Source organism: Pristis pectinata, chromosome 6, assembly GCF_009764475.1.
Source record: "Pristis pectinata isolate sPriPec2 chromosome 6, sPriPec2.1.pri, whole genome shotgun sequence".
In the NCBI taxonomy this organism is placed as follows: domain Eukaryota; kingdom Metazoa; phylum Chordata; class Chondrichthyes; order Rhinopristiformes; family Pristidae; genus Pristis; species Pristis pectinata.
In genome coordinates, this window is record NC_067410.1 from 46392942 (window position 1) to 46416106 (window position 23165).

Sequence of the window (23165 nt, forward strand, 5' to 3'; positions counted from 1 at the left end):
TTCTTTCAGAATCTACCATATCAAGGCCCCCTCAGAATCTTATTTGTTTCAATAAGATCACCTCTCATTCTTCTAAACTTCAATGAGTATAGGCCCAATGTGGTCAGACTTTCCTCATAAGACAAACACTTCTTACCAGAAATCAACCTAATGAATTGCCTCTAATGCAAGCACATCTTTCTCAAATAAGATAAGATATATTTATTTATTAGTCACGTGTACATCGAAACACATAGTGAAATGAGTCTTTTTGCGTTACTGAGAATATGCTGACGGCAACTCTTCCAGCTCCAACAAGGAGATAAAAAGTGTACACAATACTTTTGGTGTCGTCTCATGAACACCCAATATACTTGAATCCACTGGGATAGTTCCAGAGTTTAGGGAATTTTGGAAGATCACAATCAATGCATCCTGTACCTCTGCAGCCAATTCTTTTGGCCATCAGGTCCAGGAACCAGTCCATCTTTAGTCCTGCTAAAGAAAGCCGAGTGCTTTTCTTCCAGTGATGATGATTGTTTTAAATTCCTATCTTCCTTTTGCCCTTAATTTTCTACCATTATTGGGATGCTCATAATGTCTTCTACCATGAAGACAGATACAAAATATTTATCCAACATCTTTGCCATTTCCTCATTTCCCATTAATAATTCCCCAGTCTTGCCTCTGAGGGATCAACTTTAAGCTAATCTCTTTCTTTCTATATATGCCTACAAATTTGTATTGTCTATTTTTATGGTCCTCGCTTGTTTTCTCTCATAATCTCTTCAATTCCTCTATTATCTTTTTAGTTATTTCTTTACCAGTTTCTAAAGTTTACTTAATTTTGTGGCATACCAATGATCTTTGTAACACTTCCCTTTCCTTTGATTTGACGCCTTGTTTAACTTCTTAAGTTAGTCATAGATGGATCATCCTTCTCATCGTGTTTTTTATTTCTGAGGCACTGGTAGCCTTTAGGTTCTTGACCCAAATAGTCATTCTCCAGTGTGAGCCCAGCCAGATCATTATCTCACTTTTCAAGTGTCACTGGATGCCTAATAGTTGGAAATACCATGACAGGTTATTTTCCTTTTCCTTTGCCAAGCGCCACTAATTTTAGTATCCTACCACTAAAATGAGGTCATTGCAACTTTGGAATCAAACCAGGATACTTAAAATCTATATGAAGCAGTACAACAACTTGCCCACTATGTTATGAATGGAGTTAGTGGGAGGAGTAAGCTGCTTTCAGAGACAAGCCTGCTGATAGCTCACAGGGAGTTCAGTAAAGTGGAAAGGTATGTGAGCTACAAACTGCAGAGAAATATCCCAGCAGTCCAATTCTAGATTTTGTCCTTCAGACTGCAGTCAGGGTTATAGACCTGTCATTAGTAGTTATGACGAGAGCAGAACAAGGATTTTGTTGGAAGTAATTTTGGATTTTTTTTGATTGATTAGAAAACTTGTCCTTTTAATAAAATTGTGCATCACTGTTAAAAATAGAAAACATATTGAATGGAATGAAGAGCCCTGCTTTACACGTTACCCTTATGGCCATTTTAGATGGGGATATCGATTTCAGAAAAAGACTAAATCATCTTAATCGTAATCTCTCTGTCATCGATGATACTTGCCATAATATTGTCACTGGGCTTGTCAAACTGATCACAGATTTAGAATTTTTCTGCTTGCAAAAATTTTGGACCTGACTAGTTTTACAAACACTCTTGTAATCTATCCTGCAAGCACTGGACACACCTATTTGAAGTAAAAGTACTAGGCTAAAGTTGACAATGTTTTTCCTAGAAAGTGAAATTATATTTTGCTAACATATCATCTTTATACAGGGATGCTCCTGCAGAACCATATTTTGGTTAGCCAGTAGTTTTTTTTAGTGTGATTGTCAAAATTTGCTGATTGAAGATTTGTTTAAATATTTATATTTTAAAAAATTGAGACTTCACATTTTGAGAAAAGCTGATTTGGAAAAACAGTGGTAAATGGAATTCAATGTGGGAAAAATGGGAGGTCCTCCACACTGGGTTTGAGAGGGAGTGATGAGGCTGCTGAAGTTATGCAGTTTAAAACTTAGATGCTGAAAATGAACTTGGTATTTGGTATTGGTTTATTATTGTCACTTGTACCGAGGTACAGTGAAAAACTTGTCTTACAAACCGATCGTACAGGTCAATTCATTACACAGTGCAGTTACATTGAGTTAATACAGAGTGCATTGATGTAGTACAGGTAAAAACAATAACAGTACAGAGTAAAGTGTCACAGCTACAGAGAAAGTGCAGTGCAATAAGGTGCAATGTCACAACAAGGTAGATCGTGAGGTCATAGTCCATCTCATTGTATAAGGGAACTATTCAATAGTCTTATCACAGTGGGGTAGAAGCTGTCCTTAAGTCTGGTGGTACATGCCCTCAGGCTCCTGTATCTTCTTCCCGATGGAAGAGGAGAGAAGAGAGAATGTTCTGAGTGGGTGGGGTCTTTGATTATGCTGGCTGCTTCACCAAGACAACGAGAGGTAAAGACAGAGTCCAAGGAGGGGAGGCTGGTGTCCGTGATGCGCTGGGCTGTGTCCACAACTCTCTGCAGTTTCTTGTGGTCCTGGGCAGAGCAGTTGCCGTACCAAGCTGTGATACATCCAGATAGGATGCTTTCTATGGTGCATCGATAAAAGTTGGTGAGAGTCAAAGGGGACAAACCAAATTTCTTTAGCCTCCTGAGGAAGTAGAGGTGCTGGAGAGCTTTCTTGGCTGTGGCATCTATGTGATTTGACTAGGACAGGCTGTTGGTGATGTTCACTCCCAGGAACTTGAAGCTCTCAACCCTCTTGACTTCAGCACCATTGATGTAGACAGGTGCATGTACATCGCCCCCTTTCCTGAAGTCAATGACCAGCTCTTTTGTTGACATTGAGGGAAAGGTTGTTGTCATGACACCATTCCACTAAGCTCTCTATCTCCTTCCTCTACTCCGACTCATTGCTGTTTGAGATACGGCCTACAACGGTGATATCATCTGCAAACTTGTAAATGGAGTTAGAGCAGAATCTGGCCACACAGTCATGAGTGTATAGGGAATAGAGGGCTGAGGACGCAGCCTTGTGGGGCACCAGTGTTGAGAATAATTGTGCCGGAGGTATTGCTGCCTATCCTCACTGATTGCGGTCTGTTGGTTAGAATGACAATAGTACCAAGATGAAGAAGAGCAAATGAGGTTAAGCTACGGATCAGCTTTACCTAATTAAATGACATTACAGGTTCAGGGGAAGCATGCACCTCCACAACCCTTGTAGCTTCCCTCTCAGAAACAAGTCTCATGCTCATAAAGGTAGTGTGTAAATGCATGTTCTTTATAACTTGCAGGTGTTTTTGATAATGTAAGCAAACATAAGTTGTTGCTGCTTTATCCCCAAATTAGTTGGACCACTGCCTTGGCTGATGATTATGGACAGCTCTGCATTACTGCTGTCCTGCAGAGCATTTTATTACTCATACCCAGGTGACACACTGTAGGTAGTAAAGTTACATTCTTTGAATGTTGGCACATCTGTATCATTAAGTAAGGGGAAGGTAGTTCGAACTAAGAGCTTTTTGTACATTATTAAGTGGATACAGGCAGAGATAACCGTTATAAGTAGGTGTAGCTCATGAATTTAACACCTGTGGTCATGGGGAGATTTAAGTGGCTTGGAGTGATTTACATTAAGTTGCAGGAAATCCCGTGACACGTCTGATATGTTAGTGTCTATTGTTGCATTTTCTTGTGATGCAAAGCTTGTGTTTTACCTCATAATTTAGAGGCTGAAGAAGTGAAGTAAAACAGAAAATGCCAGGAAAGGAAGAGGGAGTGAATTAAACAAATATTTTGTACCCATCTTTTTTGGGTGACACAGAAAATCTTGTGGAACCAGTGAAAAACTATATGTGAATAAGGAGATAAGGAAATTAGCATTGGTGAAAAATGTGTATTGAAGGAATAATGGGAATGAAATGCAATAAATCCCCAGGACTTAATAAGCTGCATTTTAGGATTTTGAAGGAGATGACTGTGGACATAGTGGCTGTCACCTTTCAAAATTGCCTAGATTCTAGAGCAGTTCCCATGGACTGTGAAGTTGCATATATAACCACAGAGAAAACAGGCATGACAGACCAGTTAACCTGCTATAAGTGTAGGGAAAACTTTGGAATCTATTATTAAGTAAGTGATTACAAGGCACATAGAAAGTAATAAGATTGGGCAAAGTCAATGGATTTATGTAAGGAAAATCCTGTTTGACAAATCCACTGGCGTTTTGAAGTTGTAACTAGCAGAACAGATGAGAGTGAATCAATGGATGTTGAGTATTTGGACTTTCAGAAGGCCTTCAATAAGGTACCACACAAATTATTAAACAAAATTATAGCACATAGTATTGGAAGTAATGTATTGGTGTAGATTGAGGATTGATAAATGGACAGAAAACAATAGAAATCAACCTTTTGGGGAACAGAATGCTGTGAGATGGAGTCAGGCAGGGATTGGTGCTGGGGCACAAGCTGTTCACAACCTTTCTCAATGATTTGGATGAGGGATGTAATATATGAAATATATTTAAGTTTGTTGATCTCACAATGTTGGGTTACAGTGTGGGCTGTGAGGAAGATTCAGAGAGGCTTTGGGGATGAAAGAGGTTAAGAGAATAGGTGAGGGCATGGCAAATAGGTCATCACTTTGGAAGAAAAAATTGCAAGAAGTTTTAAGTGGTGAGAAATTGAAAGGGTGTTTAAAGGGACACATGGATCACTTAAAAGTAACGTTTACGTAGAGCACCAGTTTGAAAGACAAATGATATGTTGACTTTTATTTCAAGAAGATTTGAGCATGAGAGGGGAGACATCTTGCTCCAATTGTGTAGGGCCTGGCGATGCCACATCTGGCCTATTCCGAACAGGTCTAGTCTCCCGACCCAATGAAAGAAATACTTGTCATTGAGCAAAAGTTGATTCCTGGGATGGTGGATTTCTCGCACCGGGTAAATTAGACTGGCTTATATTGTCTTGAGTTTAGGAGAATGAGCGGTAGAATGGGCGGTAGAAATATACAAAGTCCTAATGGAGACACAAGAGACTGTAGATGCTGGAATCTAGTGCAAAAAAAAAGCAAACTGCTGGAGGAAAAAAGCAGGGCAAAGAACAGCATCTTGTATTACATCTGGATATTCTACAACCCCCAATGTTGTGAACTTTGAAGTTTCCAACTTCAGGTGACCCACACTCCCTGTGCTCCTTTCTCTCTCCTTCTGGTTTCCGTCACCTCCCCACCGCACCCCTCCCCCCCCCCCCCCCATAATCAACCCAGTTTCATTCCCCTCCCCCACCTGGTTCCATCCGTCCATCATCCCTCCCTTGCCTGATTCCACGTATCACCTACCTTACTTGTCAGATTCTGCATTTGCAGCCTCTTGCTTGCATTTGCCACCTTCCAACCTCTGTCTCTACCGCCACCCTCCCCTCCCCTCCCCATCGGATTCCCATCTGCCCCCTTTTTTCTCTCGTTATCTGTCTCAACTTATCAAGCACCAGCCACTGTCTCCTGAATCCACCCTTCCCCTCCCTACCTTGCTGCATCTGCCCATCATCTTCCTCCTAACCTGGTCCCACCTGTCGCCTGCAGCCCTTGCCTCACCACTCCTTCTCACCTCTTTATATGGCCTACCTCCCCACTACACTCTCAGTCCTAATGCAGGTCTCAACCCAAAACATTGACCATCCCTTTGCCTCTACAGATGCTCCCTGAAGTGCTGAGTTCCTCCAGCAGTTTGTTTATTGCTCCAAATTCCCAATGGAATTTGATAGGTTAGAAGCAGGGATAATGTTTTCCATCTAGAATTGGTTCCACAGGCTCAGAATAAGCAGTCGGACATTCAGGGTGGAGAAGAGAAGAAATTTTGGAGTTCTGATGAGGGTCTTGAACCTGAAATATTAATTGTGTTTCTCTTTCCACAGATGCTGCCTGACCTGCTGAAAGTTTCCAGCATTTTCTGTTTTTATATCAGATTTTCATCTATAGTTTTATTTTGATATTCATGAGGAGAAATTTCTTCACCCAGTGTGTGCTAAATCTCTGGAGTTCTCTACCCAAGGTGATGGTAGAGGTTCAGTTGCTGAGTATATTCAATCACTCTGAGTGATAGATATTTAGAAATTAAGGGAACCAAGGGATATGAGGTTAATGTAGAAAGGTGGCACTGAAGTAAAAGGTCACCTATGAGCTTAGTGAATGGCAGATCAGCCATAAGAGGGAGGGTGGTGTTTGCGGAGTGATTAATAACAAAATGGAGCTTTAGTGTTTTGGCTGAGCAATGATTTACAGAGGTTGGAGATGTTAGGTTGCTGAAGAATAGGAATCCTTAACAGGTGGAGGAGCAACTTGGAGTGTCTTTCTTTGTGTCACACAGAGACCAGAGGATGGCAGTGTTGATCAGGATGAACATCAGAATTGGGAGCTCCAATATGGCTTGTTCATTCTTCATTCTGTTTCGGTCTGATCATGTGCCGTAGATTTCTCTGCCGATGAAACGTGCTTGTGAACTGTGTCAAAATTGAATAAGAGTATACATTTAATTTGTGTTTTAATTGTTGTTCAGTAAATGTTATCTGAATTTCAAATAAAACTGCTTCATTCGATTCAAATGCATATTAAGGGCCATTGTGAAATGCAGAGAAATATCAGGCCCTCAGTCTTCAGTGTAGTTCCTTGGTTAATCACCTGTTGTTTGACAGTATAGGTATACGTATCATCTGCATGATGCAGTATCAACTGCATGCTTCCTTATTGCACAAGTTGCATTTTTTTTCTTTCATTTGTCAAGCTTTAAAGGTTGTTAATGCCTTCTTTTCAAGTTGCACTGCCTACTTCCAACGAAATGTTGATCGATTACAAATGTCAGTCAATGAAGTTCAAATTGGAGTCAGTTATAATGCAAGATTATAAACAGCGTAGTACCGTTTCAAATTGTTGCTAATGAATGGAGCCAGGAAAAGTGGAAAAGCGTTTTTGATTAGGCCGACAGGTGATGACTAATGTCTTCCCAATGTTTATTTTGAGTAAATTTCTACTCATTCAGTCCTCGACGTCGGGGATACTTGATAAGTCAAGAGATTATGTCATTATCATGCATGTGGTAACTGATTCAGTGTTTCTGGGGCTTGTTGCCAAGAGTAAGTTTGGTCTACTCCTATTTCTTATCTACAATGACGGATCTTTTGGAGCGCATCAGAAATAACCGCAGATGTGAAATGAGAAGCCATTTCTAGTGATTTTTCGGTTTTGACTGAGTAGATATTTAGAGAAATACAGTCTGATTAAGTTGGACAACAGTAGAGACGCTTTGGGAGATGAATGTGTCGTCAACTTTATCAAAGACTGTTGATAAATCTTACCTCAATTTGAAACAAAAAACAGAAAATGCTGAATGCACTCAGTGGGTGAGGCAGCATCTGTGAAAGAAAAAGAGTTAACGTCTTGGGTCCAAGAGCCAGGGGTTCCCAGTCAGCAGCTTGTATATGGCACCACCAAAAAATGGGACACATTGAGGCCATCCTCCGTAGGAGGAGGGATGTTGAGAAACGAGACAACCATATAGGGATGTCATCAGGTCAATTTCTTGTGGCAGAATGGAAACCTGATTGGAGAGATTCAAGCAAGGAGCTCAGGTAATAAAAATTTGAAAGGCAACAATGTGATCAAAGACGTTGGAGAGAGGGCAGTAGTTCATAAGCACTGACATTCTTTTGAAGAATGGGTGATTTCTGTCAATCTAATCTCTTTCAAATTTTGATATGCAATAACAAATGAGGCCAAGGAAATTATACATTTGCCTGCCTGTTCCATTCTCCATAGCTGCAGTAGCTTCTTTGTATTTAACTTGATTATTTCTGATTCGATTCTTATCACTTCAAAGCAGTTTGGTCAATTATATGATTAGAGCACGGAAGAAGGCCATTTGGCCCATCAAGTTCATGTCTGCTTTTTGTAAGAGTGATCCAGCTAGCTCCACACACCTACTCTCTCCCACCAGCCCTGTAAGCTTACTTGTTCAGCTCCTTTTGAAACAGCCAGGTGTAGTAGTGGAGGCGATGTGTTTTAGACTTTAACTACTAGCTGTGTAAATAGAAATTAATTGTTTCAACAACAGCTACTGAATTAATTTGAGCAATTGCCTTGTGCTGTGTGGATTTAGTAAAAGCTTTCTCCACTGTTTTCATGCAGCACGATGCACAGATGGATTACTATGGCACTCGTCTTGCAACCTGCTCCTCTGATCGATCTGTAAAGATATTTGATGTTAAAAACGGAGGTCAAATCCTTGTTGCTGACCTAAGGGGGTAAGTGGAACATATTTGTAAGAGGCGTGTTTCTCTTCATATTAACATGTGAAATGCTGGAAAAGCTCCAATCTTAGCTTCAATGAGAAGAAAGAGAAATGAGTGTTGCTTGGTTTAGCTTCCCTGATTCAGAAGTAAAAATAAAGCATTCTTGCAGTCCTTTCTTCTTACCTCTGTATGCCCTGTACAGGACTTTAATCCTCCTACAAAAACTAAATTGCCACAGTTTGCCTACCAGTATTCAGTCAGACTCCCAGATAGCAACAAACATTTGTTCCACAAAAGAAGTTAAATTGAGCCTGTCTGGCATGCATGCCTCCAGGAATATCTGCATTAGCTCAGTTCAGCTTAAATGTCAGGTGGAGCAATATAGCATAAACCAGCAACTCAACTGATATAATTGCCACTTGGCTCTCATTGTGTCAGCATCATTCCAATGTGTCTTGCTGATGATCACACATACATACAAGCATACAACTTAGAAGTTGGAGTAGGCCACTCGAGCCTCAAGCCTGTTGTGCCATTTATTAAGATCATGGCTGATCTGATTATAACTTCAACTTCTCGTCCCATCAGCCCCTAATAATATTTCATCCTCTTGCTTATCAAGAATCTATCTAACTTAGTCTTAAGAATACTCAAGGGCTCTGCTTCTACTGTCTTTTGAGGAAGAGAGTTCCAAAGACCTAGGTCCCTAATTCTTAAATGGGTGACCCGTTATCCTTAAACAAATCCCAACAAACATATTTGTTAAGAGGGTGTTTTCCATTGGAGAGATCCCACATGATGACTTTTCAGCCCATGGCTTATGATTGATTAAAAAAACACGATGATGCTGGAGGAACTCAGCAGTCCTGAAGAAGGGTCCTGACCCGAAACGTTGACCGTCTGCTTTTCTCCACGGATGCTGCCTGGCCTGCTGAGTTCATCCAGCATCATCGTATCTTTCATCCAGATTCCAGCATCTGCAGTCCTTTGTTTCTCTTTTGCTTGTGATTGATATCTTTCCCAATTTCTCCTTGGTTATAAGAAACTATTTTGGTACCCACTCAGAGCTTCCCCACCCTCCTTCATTGCCACCTGGGACTCCCTTCATTAAGCCTGGGCTGAGCGCTTTCTTTCCAGCTAAGTAACTGTACCGCTGGATGTTTCATGAGATAATAATGCCAACACTGTATATAATTGCTGGGACTGGAAGAATATGGTTGGATTTGGTTCATTTTGAAGCCAGAAATTTGCTATGTTGGTATAATTGCACTGTGGTTGACTTACTGGACTGGTATCCAGGCAGCCGATATTTGGGGAATGTAATTCAAATAAGTAAATATATTATCTAGAAAAAAAATTCTCTGTCATGATGACTATGAAACTACCCGATTGTCATAAAAACCTATGTGGTTTGTTAGTGTCCTTCAGGAAAGCAAATAAGTGATTCTTACCAGGTCTGGCTTATATGTGACTTAACAATTACACCAACTACCCAGGGTTGCAGCTACCTGCAGAGCCTCCCTTTTCTGGGGAAGATCCTAAGCTTCCAACAAGAATGCTAATTTACAGACCTGTATCCTTGTAATACACGTAATGAGCTTTTGCATAAAACAGTTAATGTACAAAGAAAATAGTTAATTTCATACTTAAATGAACAAATCCTTGTTCAGCCATGAAGGTCCCGTGTGGCAGGTGGGCTGGGCTCATCCAATGTATGGAAACATCTTGGCATCTTGTTCCTACGACCGGAAGATCATCATCTGGAAGGAGGAGAATGGGACTTGGGACAAGATGTATGAATACACAGGCCATGATTCTTCCGGTAAAGATTCTCCTTTGTTATTCACAGTTTAGGATTGTGGTATTCTTTTACAGAAATGTTTTCTGGTTTTCTTTTTTCTGAGTTCATTAAATCCAGGTATCTGTCAAAGAGGAAGTTCTTTTGAGGTACAAATATCTATTCAGATAGATTTTTTTTATTTTTGAGCTGTCTTCAGTCAAAGATAAATTATTCAGGTTTTCCACACACAGTTGCTCAAATATTAAATTCAAATTGAAAGTACTACTGGGTCGTACATATTCCTTACTCCGGACATTGTAAGACTGCTGAGTAAATGACATCTTTTGCTACATTTGCAAGTTGACTCCAACTTGTCAGGTTTGTTTCACAGGGACATTTATAACTAGAGGAGAGGTAAAATACACCATGACCTCATCAGGCTGGCTTTGAATTTGGATCTGACTTACTGACCTACCTGTGTGTGAAATAATATTGTCGTATTTTTCTTTCTGGTTCTCCTTGTTATTTTAATGCTTTGACTTCTGGTTATCAGCCACTTGTCAGGGGAAACTGAACAAATAAGAAGAAACTATCAAAATACCTTTTGATTTTGAATACTTCTATTAGGTTTCCAGTTAATCTTTGCCCTGGAAGAGAGATTCTATGTTCTCCCTTTCTTCCCAAGTCAACATTCTAGTTAATCTCCTCCATACACTGCCCAAAGCCTTGATAACTTTACAAAATTATGGTGCCCAGAATTGTATGCAGTACTCCAGTTGAAGATTAAACAGTGATTTGTAAGGGTTTAGCTTGACTTCCTTACAATTTTTAACCTCCTTATCAATTTGCCCTGCCACTATCAAGTATACATCCCTTTACTCTAGCACCTTTCCCAATATACTATTTAAATTATACCACTCCTCCATGTTGTTTCTTCCAGAGTGCATGACTTAGCACTTAACTGCATTTTTTTTTTGCTTCTGTCCATTTAACCAATTTGCCTATGCTTCTGAGGTCAGCTCCTAAGCCATTCACAATTTAATTCATTGTATTTGCATTATCCACATGTTTTATAATTGTTCACCCTATGTCAGAGTCAAGGTTACTTTGAGAAGAATTAGTCCTGATAGTGTTCCATGGGGAACCTGTTGTATACTTCCCTCCAGTTAGAAATACGTCTGATCATTGCAACTCTCAGCTTCCTGTTTGCTACTCAAGTACATATCTAAATTATCATTTCTTTAAAGGCAGCAGCTTCTACTTTCTGAATCCGTGTTTTGTGCTACTTTAAAATGCCTTTCTGGAAATCCATATTTGTAACAGCAGCTGCACTTTCTTCATCAACCCTCTGTTATTTCATCATAAAACACAATCAGAGTGCTCAAATCCTACTTCTCTCCAACGATCATTGATTTATTGATCAAGGCCTGATCAGTGCCTTGTCTAACCTGATCCTTTCCAAATGAGAATTGATTTTGTTCTTGAGAATATCTTTTTTGATAGAGGTTATAGAATATGATCCATAATTACCAAGTTAATCCCTCTCCCCTCTTTTGAAGTGGAATGTACATTAAAGCGTAAATAGGAGCAGGTGCAGGCCAGTTGTCCCATCGTGCTTCCTCCGCCACTTAGTGAGTCATGGCTGATGCTGTAGCTCAGTGCCACTTACCTGCACTCACCACATATCCCTTAATTCCCTTAATATTTGGAACTTTGCAGGCTTGCACCACTTTCTTATCCAAGTAAGAGTAAAACATCGTGGTCAGTGCTTCTGTTGTCCCCACATTTGCTTTCCATAACAATCTAGGACACATCTGCACCAAAAGACATTAGCTTTGATTGTCAGTTTACTTAGCACTCCTCTCTATTCTTATCATATTCAAAATCTACTTGTATATCCTCTGTGATATTGCATGTGAATTCGTGATGAGGTTAAAGTACTCATTCCATAATTTAGTTATGTCTCTGTCTCTATTCTGATTTGTCCCTAATTAGCAGCACATTAACGACGCTACTTTTTATAGGTTACTAAAGTACTTTTGAAATTCCTACTTTCCCCATTCTCATCTTGACCTTTTTTTAAATTTCCTCTTGGTTTTCCATGGTTTTCTGCAGAAATCTGGACTTGACGTTTGTCATAAATCTGTTTTGTTTATTCTATTTTTAATATTTTCTTTGTCATCATCCAGGCAGCTGTAGCTTTCAATACCTCATCTAAAGAGAACATGCTCGGTTTGCCTGCGTGTTCTCTCCACCTTGAAGACCTGTCATTGTTCATTTACTCTATTCTAGATCAGTCTCAACTTTTAAGTACATCTTTCATCTAGCCAGGAACTATTACTTCCTACTCCTGCTGATATCTAGCAACAGTATTAAGATTCTTTGTGGTACCTTATGTCTGTAACATTAAGGCAAAATTGGGTGGAATCTGAAATATCATAAAATTCACATCAGGTCAGGCAGCATCTCTGGAGAGAGAGAAACAGATTCAATTGGAGAGTCCTTTAATGATTAACTTACAGTCGTAGATAACCAGAATTGGGAGATTTTACTCTGCTTCTAACTAAACTAATCTACGTGATGCTGATACTGTTCAAAACAGCGACATTTAATGAAAGATCATTCACCTGAAACATTGACTGTTCCTGCTTCCTGTCTCCATAGATGCTGTTTGATCTGATCTACATTTCCAATACTTTTTGTTTCTGTTTGTTACATTGCTTACATTAACACACAAATTCCAATATCAATGTAGTCAGCTCTGTCTCCTCCATCATCTAATTCCTGTCCTTTCTAGTTCTCTTAGTTCTGTTGTTGTCTGTTCCTCCTATGACCCTGTGCTGCCTCGGTGATGCAGCATTCTAATGTTATTCCCTGGCAAATTATTCGAATAATTCCCCACAATAATAGTTCACTTCTCTATGAGAATTTTTATCCCAGTCCTGTTCAAGTGAAACCTGCTTTCCTTGTACACGTAACTACTGTACAACTGATTCGAGTGCGCCAGGAATTCAAAGACCTCCACTCTACCATCTAGAACATGGCAGTTGGGAGTAATTTAGCAATTTGGTGTCATCATCTAATTTTTTTTTAAGTGCCTCCTGAAATACACACACAAACACCAAACCCTTGTCTGTCATTAGTTCCAACATGATCTATTTTCTTCTTGGATTCATTCAGTGATGCACACTAGCAACATTTTTGTAATGGATAACAGTACACGTTCGAGCATCAGGAAGGCTAAAAGATGTATTTTGTTAGAATTTTATAAGCAATAAGTTGAAATGAAGAGTGAGATAAGTGTTAATATTTAGTGTTCTCCAGGCAAGTTTATTACCATGTCAGTGGAACAACATGAACGTTTGGGAAATCAGTGAGATGGATGGGGATGGACTTGCCGGCTGCTGGGTAGGAACGGGGCATTTCCACGTGCTTTCTCCACCCTCCACCCCCACCCAAGCCACAGCTATCAGGGGCTAGGTCAAGCTGAGTAGAGGTTGGAGCGCTGAGCAGACTCGCTCGCTCACCCACTGAGTTACTGAGGACAGCTGGCAGTCACTCTTTCCATGCCTGCTCGCTCTCTCATCTCAGCTGTTTCTGATCCTCTCCCACACATTTCTTGTTAATTTCTGACTTGTGAACAGTTCGGGTTACGAACAGCTCTCAGGAACAAACCTTGCTGTAACCTGGGGACTGCTTGTATTGAGAACAGAGAGTGCATTCAAGATCAATTCAAAGAGAGGTAGGTAATCAGAACAGGAGTTATTGGGCTGACTTGAGTGTGAGTTGCTAATACTCCTCAAATAGTGAAGAGACCAGTTTCCAGCCTGTGCATCCCCAGTTTACTAAGTGCAAAACTTATCAAAATGATTTTTTGTTTTAAATACACAAGCACACAAAATAGGCATGACGCTTAACCAACTCTTCATTCTGTGCCAGCAGGAAAGCTGTTCTGACCTGTCAATCTTAAAATAACTATGGCCACATTATTCTAGTGGAAATCAGCCTGAGGGACTCATTTATCTAGGCTATGGCACAGCATGGTTATAGAAAATAGGTACAAAATGGTTGAAGATATCTAACACTATGATTTTGGAAGCAGATGATAATACAACCTATGAGATGTTTCAGAACAGAGAAAAATAATTAGGATCCAGCAAGCATATTACTTTGGAAGAATATCCCTCCCTATCTATTTTAATCAGTTAACAATCTATTTTAATCCGTTAACAACCTATTTCCCACCCTGCCTCCAAAAAACCATCCAAATGTCTCTAAACCATTTCTACTCTTCACATAAAAGGTCTACCTTGGTGATTTCATTTAAGGCACAATTAAGTTTTCTAGTTTCCACTTTTTCCTTTATTTCCCCTGACTCATTTTTGACCTCTGCCCCCTGGTATTTCAACCATTCAGCCTAGTAAACAATCAATTGGATTATTTTGTCAGTCCGCTTTGTAAATTAACAATTGACCACATATGGAAGCTTCTAATCTATTATAAGCCATTGATCCAAATTGATGAAAGATGTTTTGAGTACTTCGGATGATCTGTTGGCCTGGATTTTCTCAGTGCTGAAAGTGAAACCATCATGAAATTGACAGATACTTGGCATTTTTGTAAAATCCTGAAATTGTTGTTGGTATTTCAAACTCGTTCACAGATTGTGCTGTTTGCAAATCTTCTCCCATTGAACCGAAGGAAATGTCTTGAACTGACATGATTTTAAACTATAAACAAACTAGTCTCGTAATTGCCTTGAAAATCTTGCACTTCATTGACTGAGGTTTATGTGAAATTTTAAGGACATGGTAAGCTGTATTTCACAATCTGGCCCTAAAACAAAATCTAATTTCATGTATGTGCATTGCCAAATTTCTCACATTGAAAGTATAAGGGATGTCACCTTAATCATATGCATGTATCCCAACATTTCATTAACACTGCAATGATTTAAAAGTAATTGAAATTTGTGGGGTTTTTTCTGCCTGGTCACCCAGCTTGATAACATCCCCCTTTCCAGACATCACATTGAACTGACGAGGGCATCACAATCATAGAAATTGATGGCATAGATAGATGCTGTCTAGTTCAGTATGCTCCTAACAGCCAAAAGTGCACTTTCTGTTAATCCCATTTCCCTGCTCTTGGTCCCTAACACTGCAGGCTATTGCTCTTCAAGTACTCATCCAGTTACTTACTAAAAGCAATGAGAGTTTCTGTCTCCAGCACCCTATCAGCCAGTGAATTCCAGACCCCACCACTTATTGTGTGAATATTTTGTTTTCTGAACTATCCACTGATCCTTTGACTTGACTTTGAATTATCCTAAGTCTGTGCCACCTTGTCACTGACCCCTCTGCTCAAGGAAGTACGTTCATTTTGTTTACCATGTCTAGGTTCCTCATAATTTTATACAGCACTCCTCTCAGCCTACTTTTTTTCCAAAGAAGCGAGGAAGTTCTCAGTGCAAAGATCACCAAGTTCTTTATAAAGTCTATATATAAAGCACATTATGTCTGTTTATCATTCACAAAATGTGTGGGGGAATATGTGACTGCAGAGGAAAGTAATGAGAACATTGCTCTAAAGGCTAATGTATTGACTCAGGGAGTTTTTAAAAAAAAGCAAACAACTCTTTGGAAATGTAATTACAAGGATTTCAGCTGACAAGGCACATTCTGCTTTAAATTTAAGAAACCATTAGGCAATTGCAGGAATGTATTTTCTTCATAAGGTGCATTCGCATCCCATCTTAAGATCCACTATGAAGCATGTTACTAAAGGTTATGTAAGAAATGGTGCTTTTCTTTCATAAACAGATGTATCAGTCTTCATTCTTTGCACTTGTGCAATTATCAATTTAGACAATGTGAGTAAATTATGTTCTCAGTTTTGGAAAATTCCCGACGATAGGAAATTACCCCACATTAGAATGGGCAAGAGTCATGAGTCTTTCCCTTTATGTCCTACTAGCTCTTCCTTAGCATCTATGATTCTGTGCATATTTGTTCCAGAATGATGCAGCTGGGTCAGGGAAGAGAACTTTTGCTCTTGATCTATCTTGCTCTTGCTCTTTCACTGTGACCCAGGGAAACCATTTATTCTTTGGGGAGCAGTCCAGAGCGAAGTGGCACCGTCTTAAAAGTTCACCTAGAGCTGTAATTGGAAGCATTTCTTCACACAAAGATAATGGAGATATAGAACTCTTTCCCTGAAATTATTTGGATGTTGGGGCAATTAACTTCATCAAGATGGAAATCTATAGATTATTTTTATTGGATAAGGATTTCAAAGAATGTGGATTAGCAGTTGGGGTACAGATCGGCATAGTATAATTGAATGGTGGAACAGGCTTGAATAGCTGATTAACCATCTGCATCCCAATGAAAGTTAAAATGGCTTCTCCTTCCTAAAATCAAACTAAAAAAAATGCCTTTCAATTTTATCAAACTGGTGCACACGCATTGCAATACTTCCATGAAGGAATTCTCATGATATCAGATCAGTTTTTGGAAGGGAGTCCATACTCAAAGCGAACTCTGAAATTATTTTTATGAGTGGATTACAAAGGCACCTTACAAGTTGTTGACTTACAAACCACCCTCTATATTCAGTATCAGATACTGGCTCAGCTATCACATAAAAATCTATTCATTTCTTTTTTAATTGGTGAGATATATTAGGAATTATGGAGCAAAGGCAGGCAAAAGGAATTAAGATTCAGATAAGCAATGTCCTCGTGCTGGCATGATTGACCTCCAACAACCACAACCTTTATGAAAGTTGTGACTCCAGATATGAGAGTATTTTCCTTGATGCCATTGACTGCAGCTTTGCCAAGGCTCCATAAAGCCATGCCTGGGCAAATGCTGCCAATGTCAAGGACAATCACTGTCTCCTCATCTTTGGAATCCCGATCTTTGGCCTTTGTTTGGACCAAAGCTATGATGAGGTTTGAGCCAAGTGGTCTTACTGAAGCTTGAACTAGGCATCCATGAACAGGTTATTGGTGAGTAAGTACCATTTGATAATACTGTTGATGACAGATTCCATCACATAGCTGATAATTCAGAGTAGCTGGATTTGAACTGTCTTGCTTTTGACTGGCTTCTATGATGGTGTGGCTCTCAGGAGGATACTGAGAGGGATCATCCACTGGGCACTTCTAGCTGAACACAGTTGTTTCAGCCTTGTCTTTAGCATTCATGCGCTGGTCCCACCACCACTGGGGATGGGGATGTTCCTGGAGCCTCCTAGAATGCTCATATATGCTCTCCCCAGCTTTTTAAAATTGTCTTGGTGTCCCCCTCTTGCCAACCATAGTTAGTGTACAGAAATGCAGAGAAGGATTGCAGATGAGCGAAGTATAGAGTGATCTGGGTGTTTCTGTGCACAGGCAGTGGTTAGGAAGGCAAATGGCAAATTGCCCTTTATTGTAAGAGGGTTGGAGTTTAGAAATAGGGGAAGTGTTTTTACAATTGTACAGGGTGCTTGGTGAGGCCACATCTGGGGTACCGTGCACTGTTTTGTTCCCCTTATTTAAGAAAGAATGTACAAGCATTGGAGGCATATGTTTCAATAAGATCATCCCTCCTTCTGCCAAACACCAAAGAACATAGATCTAATTTCTTTAGGTGCTGGTGATAGTGCAATCCTCTCATCATAGGTAAAAGAGATTCGTTGGGCTGAGTCCTGGGATGAGAGGATTGACCTAATATGAGCAGCTAAAGAAATGAGATCTATATTCTTTGGTGTTTAGAAGAACTAACTGAAGCATACGAGATCCTAACTGCATGTGATAGGGTGGATGTTGAGATGTTTCTATGAGTGGAATTGGTTTATTATTGTCACATGTACTGAGGTACAGTGAACAACTTGTCTTGCATACAGTTCATACAGATCATTTCAAAACATCAGTACATCAAGGTAGTACAAAGGGAAAAGCATAACAGAATGCAGAATAAAGTGTCACAGCTACAGAGAAAGTGCAGTGCCACAATAAAGTGCAAGATCATAACGAGGTAGATTGTGAGGTCAAGAGTTCATTCTATCATATTAGGGAACCGTTCAATAGTCTTATAACAGTGGGATAGAAGCCATCCTTGACCCTGGTGGCATGTGCTTTCAGGCTTTTGTATATTCTGCCCGATGGGAGGGGGAGGAGAGAGAATGTCCAGGATAGATGGGGTCTTTGATTATGTTGGCTGCTTTACTGAGGCAATAAGAAGTATAGACAGAGTCCATGGAGGGGAGGCTGGTTTCTGTGATGTGCTGGGCTGTGTCCATGACTCTTTGCAGTTTCTTGTGGTCACAGGCACAGCAGTTGCCATCCCAAGCCATGATGCATCCAGATAGGATGCTTTCTATGGTGCATTGATAAAAATTGGTGTGGGTTGACAGGTGAAGAAAAACTCCAGTGCCAAGACATGGTTACAAGATAAGAGGTCCATCACAAAATTGAAGTTCATATGAACTTTTCTCACAGAGGGTGGTGAATCTCTGTAATTCTCTGCCCTAGAGGTTTGTGGAGGCTTGGTCAATGGGGACACTTAAAGAGGAGATGGATAAATATTTGAAAGATTGGAAAAATGAGGATTGTGGGGAACTAGCACAGAAGAGGAGATGAAGCTTGGGGCAGATCAGCCCATGATCATATTTAATGCAGGACAGGCTTGAGGGGCCTGGTGGGCCACTCCCATTTTCTTATCTATCATCTAGAACTAACTCTGGTTTTCTTGTTGCAGTCAACTCTTTATGCTGGGCACCACACGAGTTCGGGTTGATCCTTGCATGTGGTAGCTCAGATGGTGCAATCTCAGTGCTTTCATACACAGGCGATGGTCAGTGGGAAATGAAGAAAATCAGCAATGCACACACGGTAAGAAACAATTCCCTTTTTTTTCCATTTGATTGGCTGATCGAGAGGTCAATATTGGAGAAATCTATTAACTCCATTTCTATTGCAAGCAAGCTCATGACCAAAACCACAGGAGTGTACAATATGATAATTTATCTACCACAATGAAATGCACAATAAAATACAAGTCATATTTGTGAGTCGATTATTTGCAGTATTAAGGTATCCTGATGTGATGTCTCCATTCAGGCCAGGTTAAGTGGTGTCATGATTTAGATCACTATTCTGCATGCCTTTTTGGTTCTGGGCCCTGATGAGTGGTAGGGATCTTGATTTTTGCATACAGCTCTTTGCTTTTCTCTCCCTGCAGATTGGTTGCAACGCTGTCAGTTGGGCTCCTGCAGTTTTACCAGGGAGTCTTATAGACCAACCCTCGGGACAGAAGCCAAACTACGTGAAGAGATTTGTGTCAGGAGGCTGTGACAACCTGGTTAAAATTTGGAAGTAAGTGTTTTTTGGTGAATTTGTGTAAACCGGGAAGTAACTCCTTTCTGGATAACTAGATATAACTTTGTGCAGTTTAATCTGTGCGAGATGGATGGTGGGGGGAAGAGGAATGAGAGAAGAATGTGCTCAGAATATATATAGCTGAACTGCCAATTAAGAATTAAAAACAAAATAAAAGATTAAGGATGAAGGATTCCTCAATTTTGTTCTCCGAGGCTGGGGGGGGGTGGGGACGGTGGGGGGTGGAATAATCTAGCTTGGCACAAGACAGAGATCAAACCTCAGAACTTCTGATTTCTGTGGTTCAGTACAGCACCACAGTCACATGCTGAACCATGCTAGAAAAGTGTGTGAGTTTTCGAAATCTGTAGTGTAGTTTTATTTTACAGTAACCAAGACCTAAGAAGTTTTTGTGTATTAAGATTCGATGGTCTGAAAGCACCATCTCACACATGCATTTGTCACCTACTTCGCCTGTCATAGAATCATATAGCACAGAGATGGGCCCTTTGGCTCAAACTTTCTCCATGCCGACTGTGATGTCTATCTACGATAACCCCATTTGCCCATATTAGGCCCGTATCCTTCTATTCCTTTCCCATCCAAGTACCTGTCCAAATGCTTTTTGAATGTTGCAATTGGATCTGCCTCTACCATCTCCTCTGGCAGCTCATATCCAGATAACCACAACCCTCTATGTAAAAAAAAGTACCCATCAGATTTCCTTTAAATTGTTCCACTCTCATCTTAAACCTGTACCTTCTAATTCTAGGCTCCCCTTACCCTGAGAAAAAGACTCTATCTGTCCTATTTATGCCCTCATAATTTTATTAACCTCCATAAGTCACTCCTCAGCTTCCTGTGGTCTGGTGAGAATAAACCCAGCCTATTCAATCTCTCCTATAACTGCAAACAATGTTCCCTAAACTTACCATTGGCTGGGACTCGTTGACTTTGAACTCTTACTATCTCACTTTTAAACACCTCCCACTCGGATGAATTTTTCCCCTCTAGCAGCTGCTCCCATTCCATTTTCACTATTGAAATCCACTTTCCTCTAGATTAGGACCCTACCTCAAGGACCAATCTTGTGTTTTTCCATGACTACCTTGTAGCTTACCGAACTATGGTCACTGTTCCAAAACTGTCCGTGATCTGTCTTGTATTTCTTTAAATTGGTTATGGAAGTCCTTTCCACAAATGGATATTCCATTCCCTGCAATGTACATAAATGTTAAATAAATGCAATTGTTTTTTTCTCAAACCATACTTCAGGATTGATTCTTCAGTAACAAGCTACATTATCATTTTCTGGTTTCAATGCAAACTGTTTCGCAATCTCTTACCCAAGATTTGGAGAAAAGTAGACAATGGTGGCATCCCTGGCAGAGTGTAACATGTGTTTCCCAAGTGATTGTTCCAGCAGGAATTGTACAGCAGTCAAGCTTCCTTAACTTTGATCTCACTAGCACAAGGGCTTGAAGCCTGGGGGAAGCCATCTAACTCAGCAGAAGGCTGGGATGAAACGTGAGGACCTCCGATTCGGAGGTTCAGTGCCACAACAGTAGCACAGTTTCATGCTGAGCCACATTAGGAAAGTGTGCATGCCTTTGTAAAACTACAATTTACTGTGACCAGGAATGTCTGAGTGCACTTTGCCTCTCCAAGTGCGACTTGCTGTTACCTTGGATGCAAAAAGGGTTATATCCATCACTTCATGTTCAAGTTTATTATCATAGGTATACAGACACAGGGTATAAATGCCATGAAAATTACCTTTATGCAGCAGCTACAGCACTGTACTTTACATTTCTCGCTAAATAAGGTTTCCAATGAGTTGTGCAGTCAGTGACAGTGTTTCACTTCTTGACATTTCAGGCCACAATTAAATCACAGTGTCTTACTGCTCTATCCACTGTCAAACGCTAGTTTGATTGTGCACTGTATTCATACAGGAGCTAGTTTGATTCCAGGTGGGGTTGACATGCTAGTTGGAGGAGATTTTGATGTAATGCTCTGCTTTCTGTGCATCCAGGTGGGGTTGACATGCTAGTTGGAGGAGATTTTGATGTAATGCTCTGCTTTCTGTGCATCCTTCTTCTACCTTTCATTTTCCCTTTGTACCTATCCTAGGCTGCTCTTGCTCTTGTTATGTTGCTATCCTGATTGGTTGCCAGTGATTAGTGATTTTGATTATCACAGTTTATCATTTGTTTCTGCCGTTCATTGTTATTTTTGCATGTGTTGTCATGGGAAATCTCAATAAATAGAATTGTTAGTCACATTTTAACAATGGCGGGCAGGTGAAATGTTTGAATACAAACAGCCAATGTGGACAAAGTTCTTCCAAATCTGGGTTTTGTGTAGAGGAAAGCATTTTCTACTATCTAAGACCAAGACTACTGTAGTACTGTTGATCACCAGTGTTGGTGATAGAAGTCATGTGATAGATTATGTGCTCCTACCAGCAGTGAATTATACTTTATCAAAGGGAGCTGGCTTTGTGTGATTTTCCCTTTAGCATAACTTGTATATTATGATAAATGCACCTAGTGACAGTCCTTTCTCAAAGCAATTTAGCTGGGTGAGTGAGCTTTGAATTGCGTCTCGTTTTTAGCACATTCTTTGGAAGCTATGTCTCCAGTCATCTGGGTCCCTAGCCTTAGAATCCTCCTCAGCTTTGCTTCCTCACTCTTCCTCATTTAGACCTCCCTCAAAACCAACCTCTTTGGCAATGTTTTGGTCCCGTCTTAATGTTTCCCTGGACTCACTGTCAAAATTAGTCATTACACTTCAGTGAAGCATGTTTGGCCGTTTTACACATTGAAGCACCATGCACATCCCAGGAATTCGCTCAGAATATTGTATGCAACATGTTTTCTGTGAACTTTTGCCTCTGGAAATGTTTTAAAATATTATGCCTTACTTGATTCTTTTTGTCTGTCGCAGAGAAGAGGAAGGTCAATGGAAAGAGGATCAAAAGCTTGAAGCCCATAGCGACTGGGTTCGAGATGTTGCATGGGCTCCATCTATTGGGCTTCCCACAAGTACAATTGCCAGTTGCTCTCAGGTAAGCACAGTAGAACTAAGAGTAAGAATGCATACCATGGTGAGCCAATTCCACTTGGGCAGTCAGCAAAGAGCAAATCAGCCTGATGAGATAGTTTATGTTTTGTGTTTGGAGCTGGAGGAATGGCCACATTGCACAACTTGGAGTGAAAGGTGTGTCCTCTCTTCAAACAGTACTAAACCAAGAACAGTGATGGTTCCATGAATAAACACTGCTGAGGCCACAGTACTGGGATGTTTTCAGCAGAAGTTGCATACTTTCACAAACCTGAGGCAAATCAAAGGTGAATGGGCCCGTGAAACAAACTTGCCATGCTTTATGAGTAGGTTGCCAATTCGTGCTGTCAGAGCTTGTGAACTGGTCCAATTCATGGAGGTTAATGCAATGTGGGCCAGTATAAAAAAACTGTTGATTAGTTCATATATTTAATAAAAAAGTCTTGAGTACACTGACAATACAAGTAATTGTTTTTTCATATGTGTATATTTACTGAGCAAATGTGAATGACCAGATAGGAATGGGTAGGTGCTCTGGTTTGCTCCCACATCCCAAAAACATGCTGGCAAGTTAATTGGCTGCTGTAAATTGCCCCTT

General features: G+C 40.2%; 1 protein-coding gene across 2 annotated transcripts in view; it reads left to right on the forward strand.

Moving 5' to 3' along the window:
- Nucleotides 1-23165, forward strand: part of sec13 (SEC13 homolog, nuclear pore and COPII coat complex component) — a 42637-nt gene that overhangs the window by 13740 nt on the left and 5732 nt on the right. For both annotated transcript variants that reach the window (XM_052017888.1, XM_052017889.1), the window contains 5 exons: nt 8251-8366; nt 10025-10176; nt 18882-19015; nt 19365-19498; nt 22451-22571. In XM_052017888.1, the coding sequence (XP_051873848.1) occupies nt 8251-8366; nt 10025-10176; nt 18882-19015; nt 19365-19498; nt 22451-22571 (657 nt within the window). The remainder of the gene's footprint in view (nt 1-8250; nt 8367-10024; nt 10177-18881; nt 19016-19364; nt 19499-22450; nt 22572-23165) is intronic.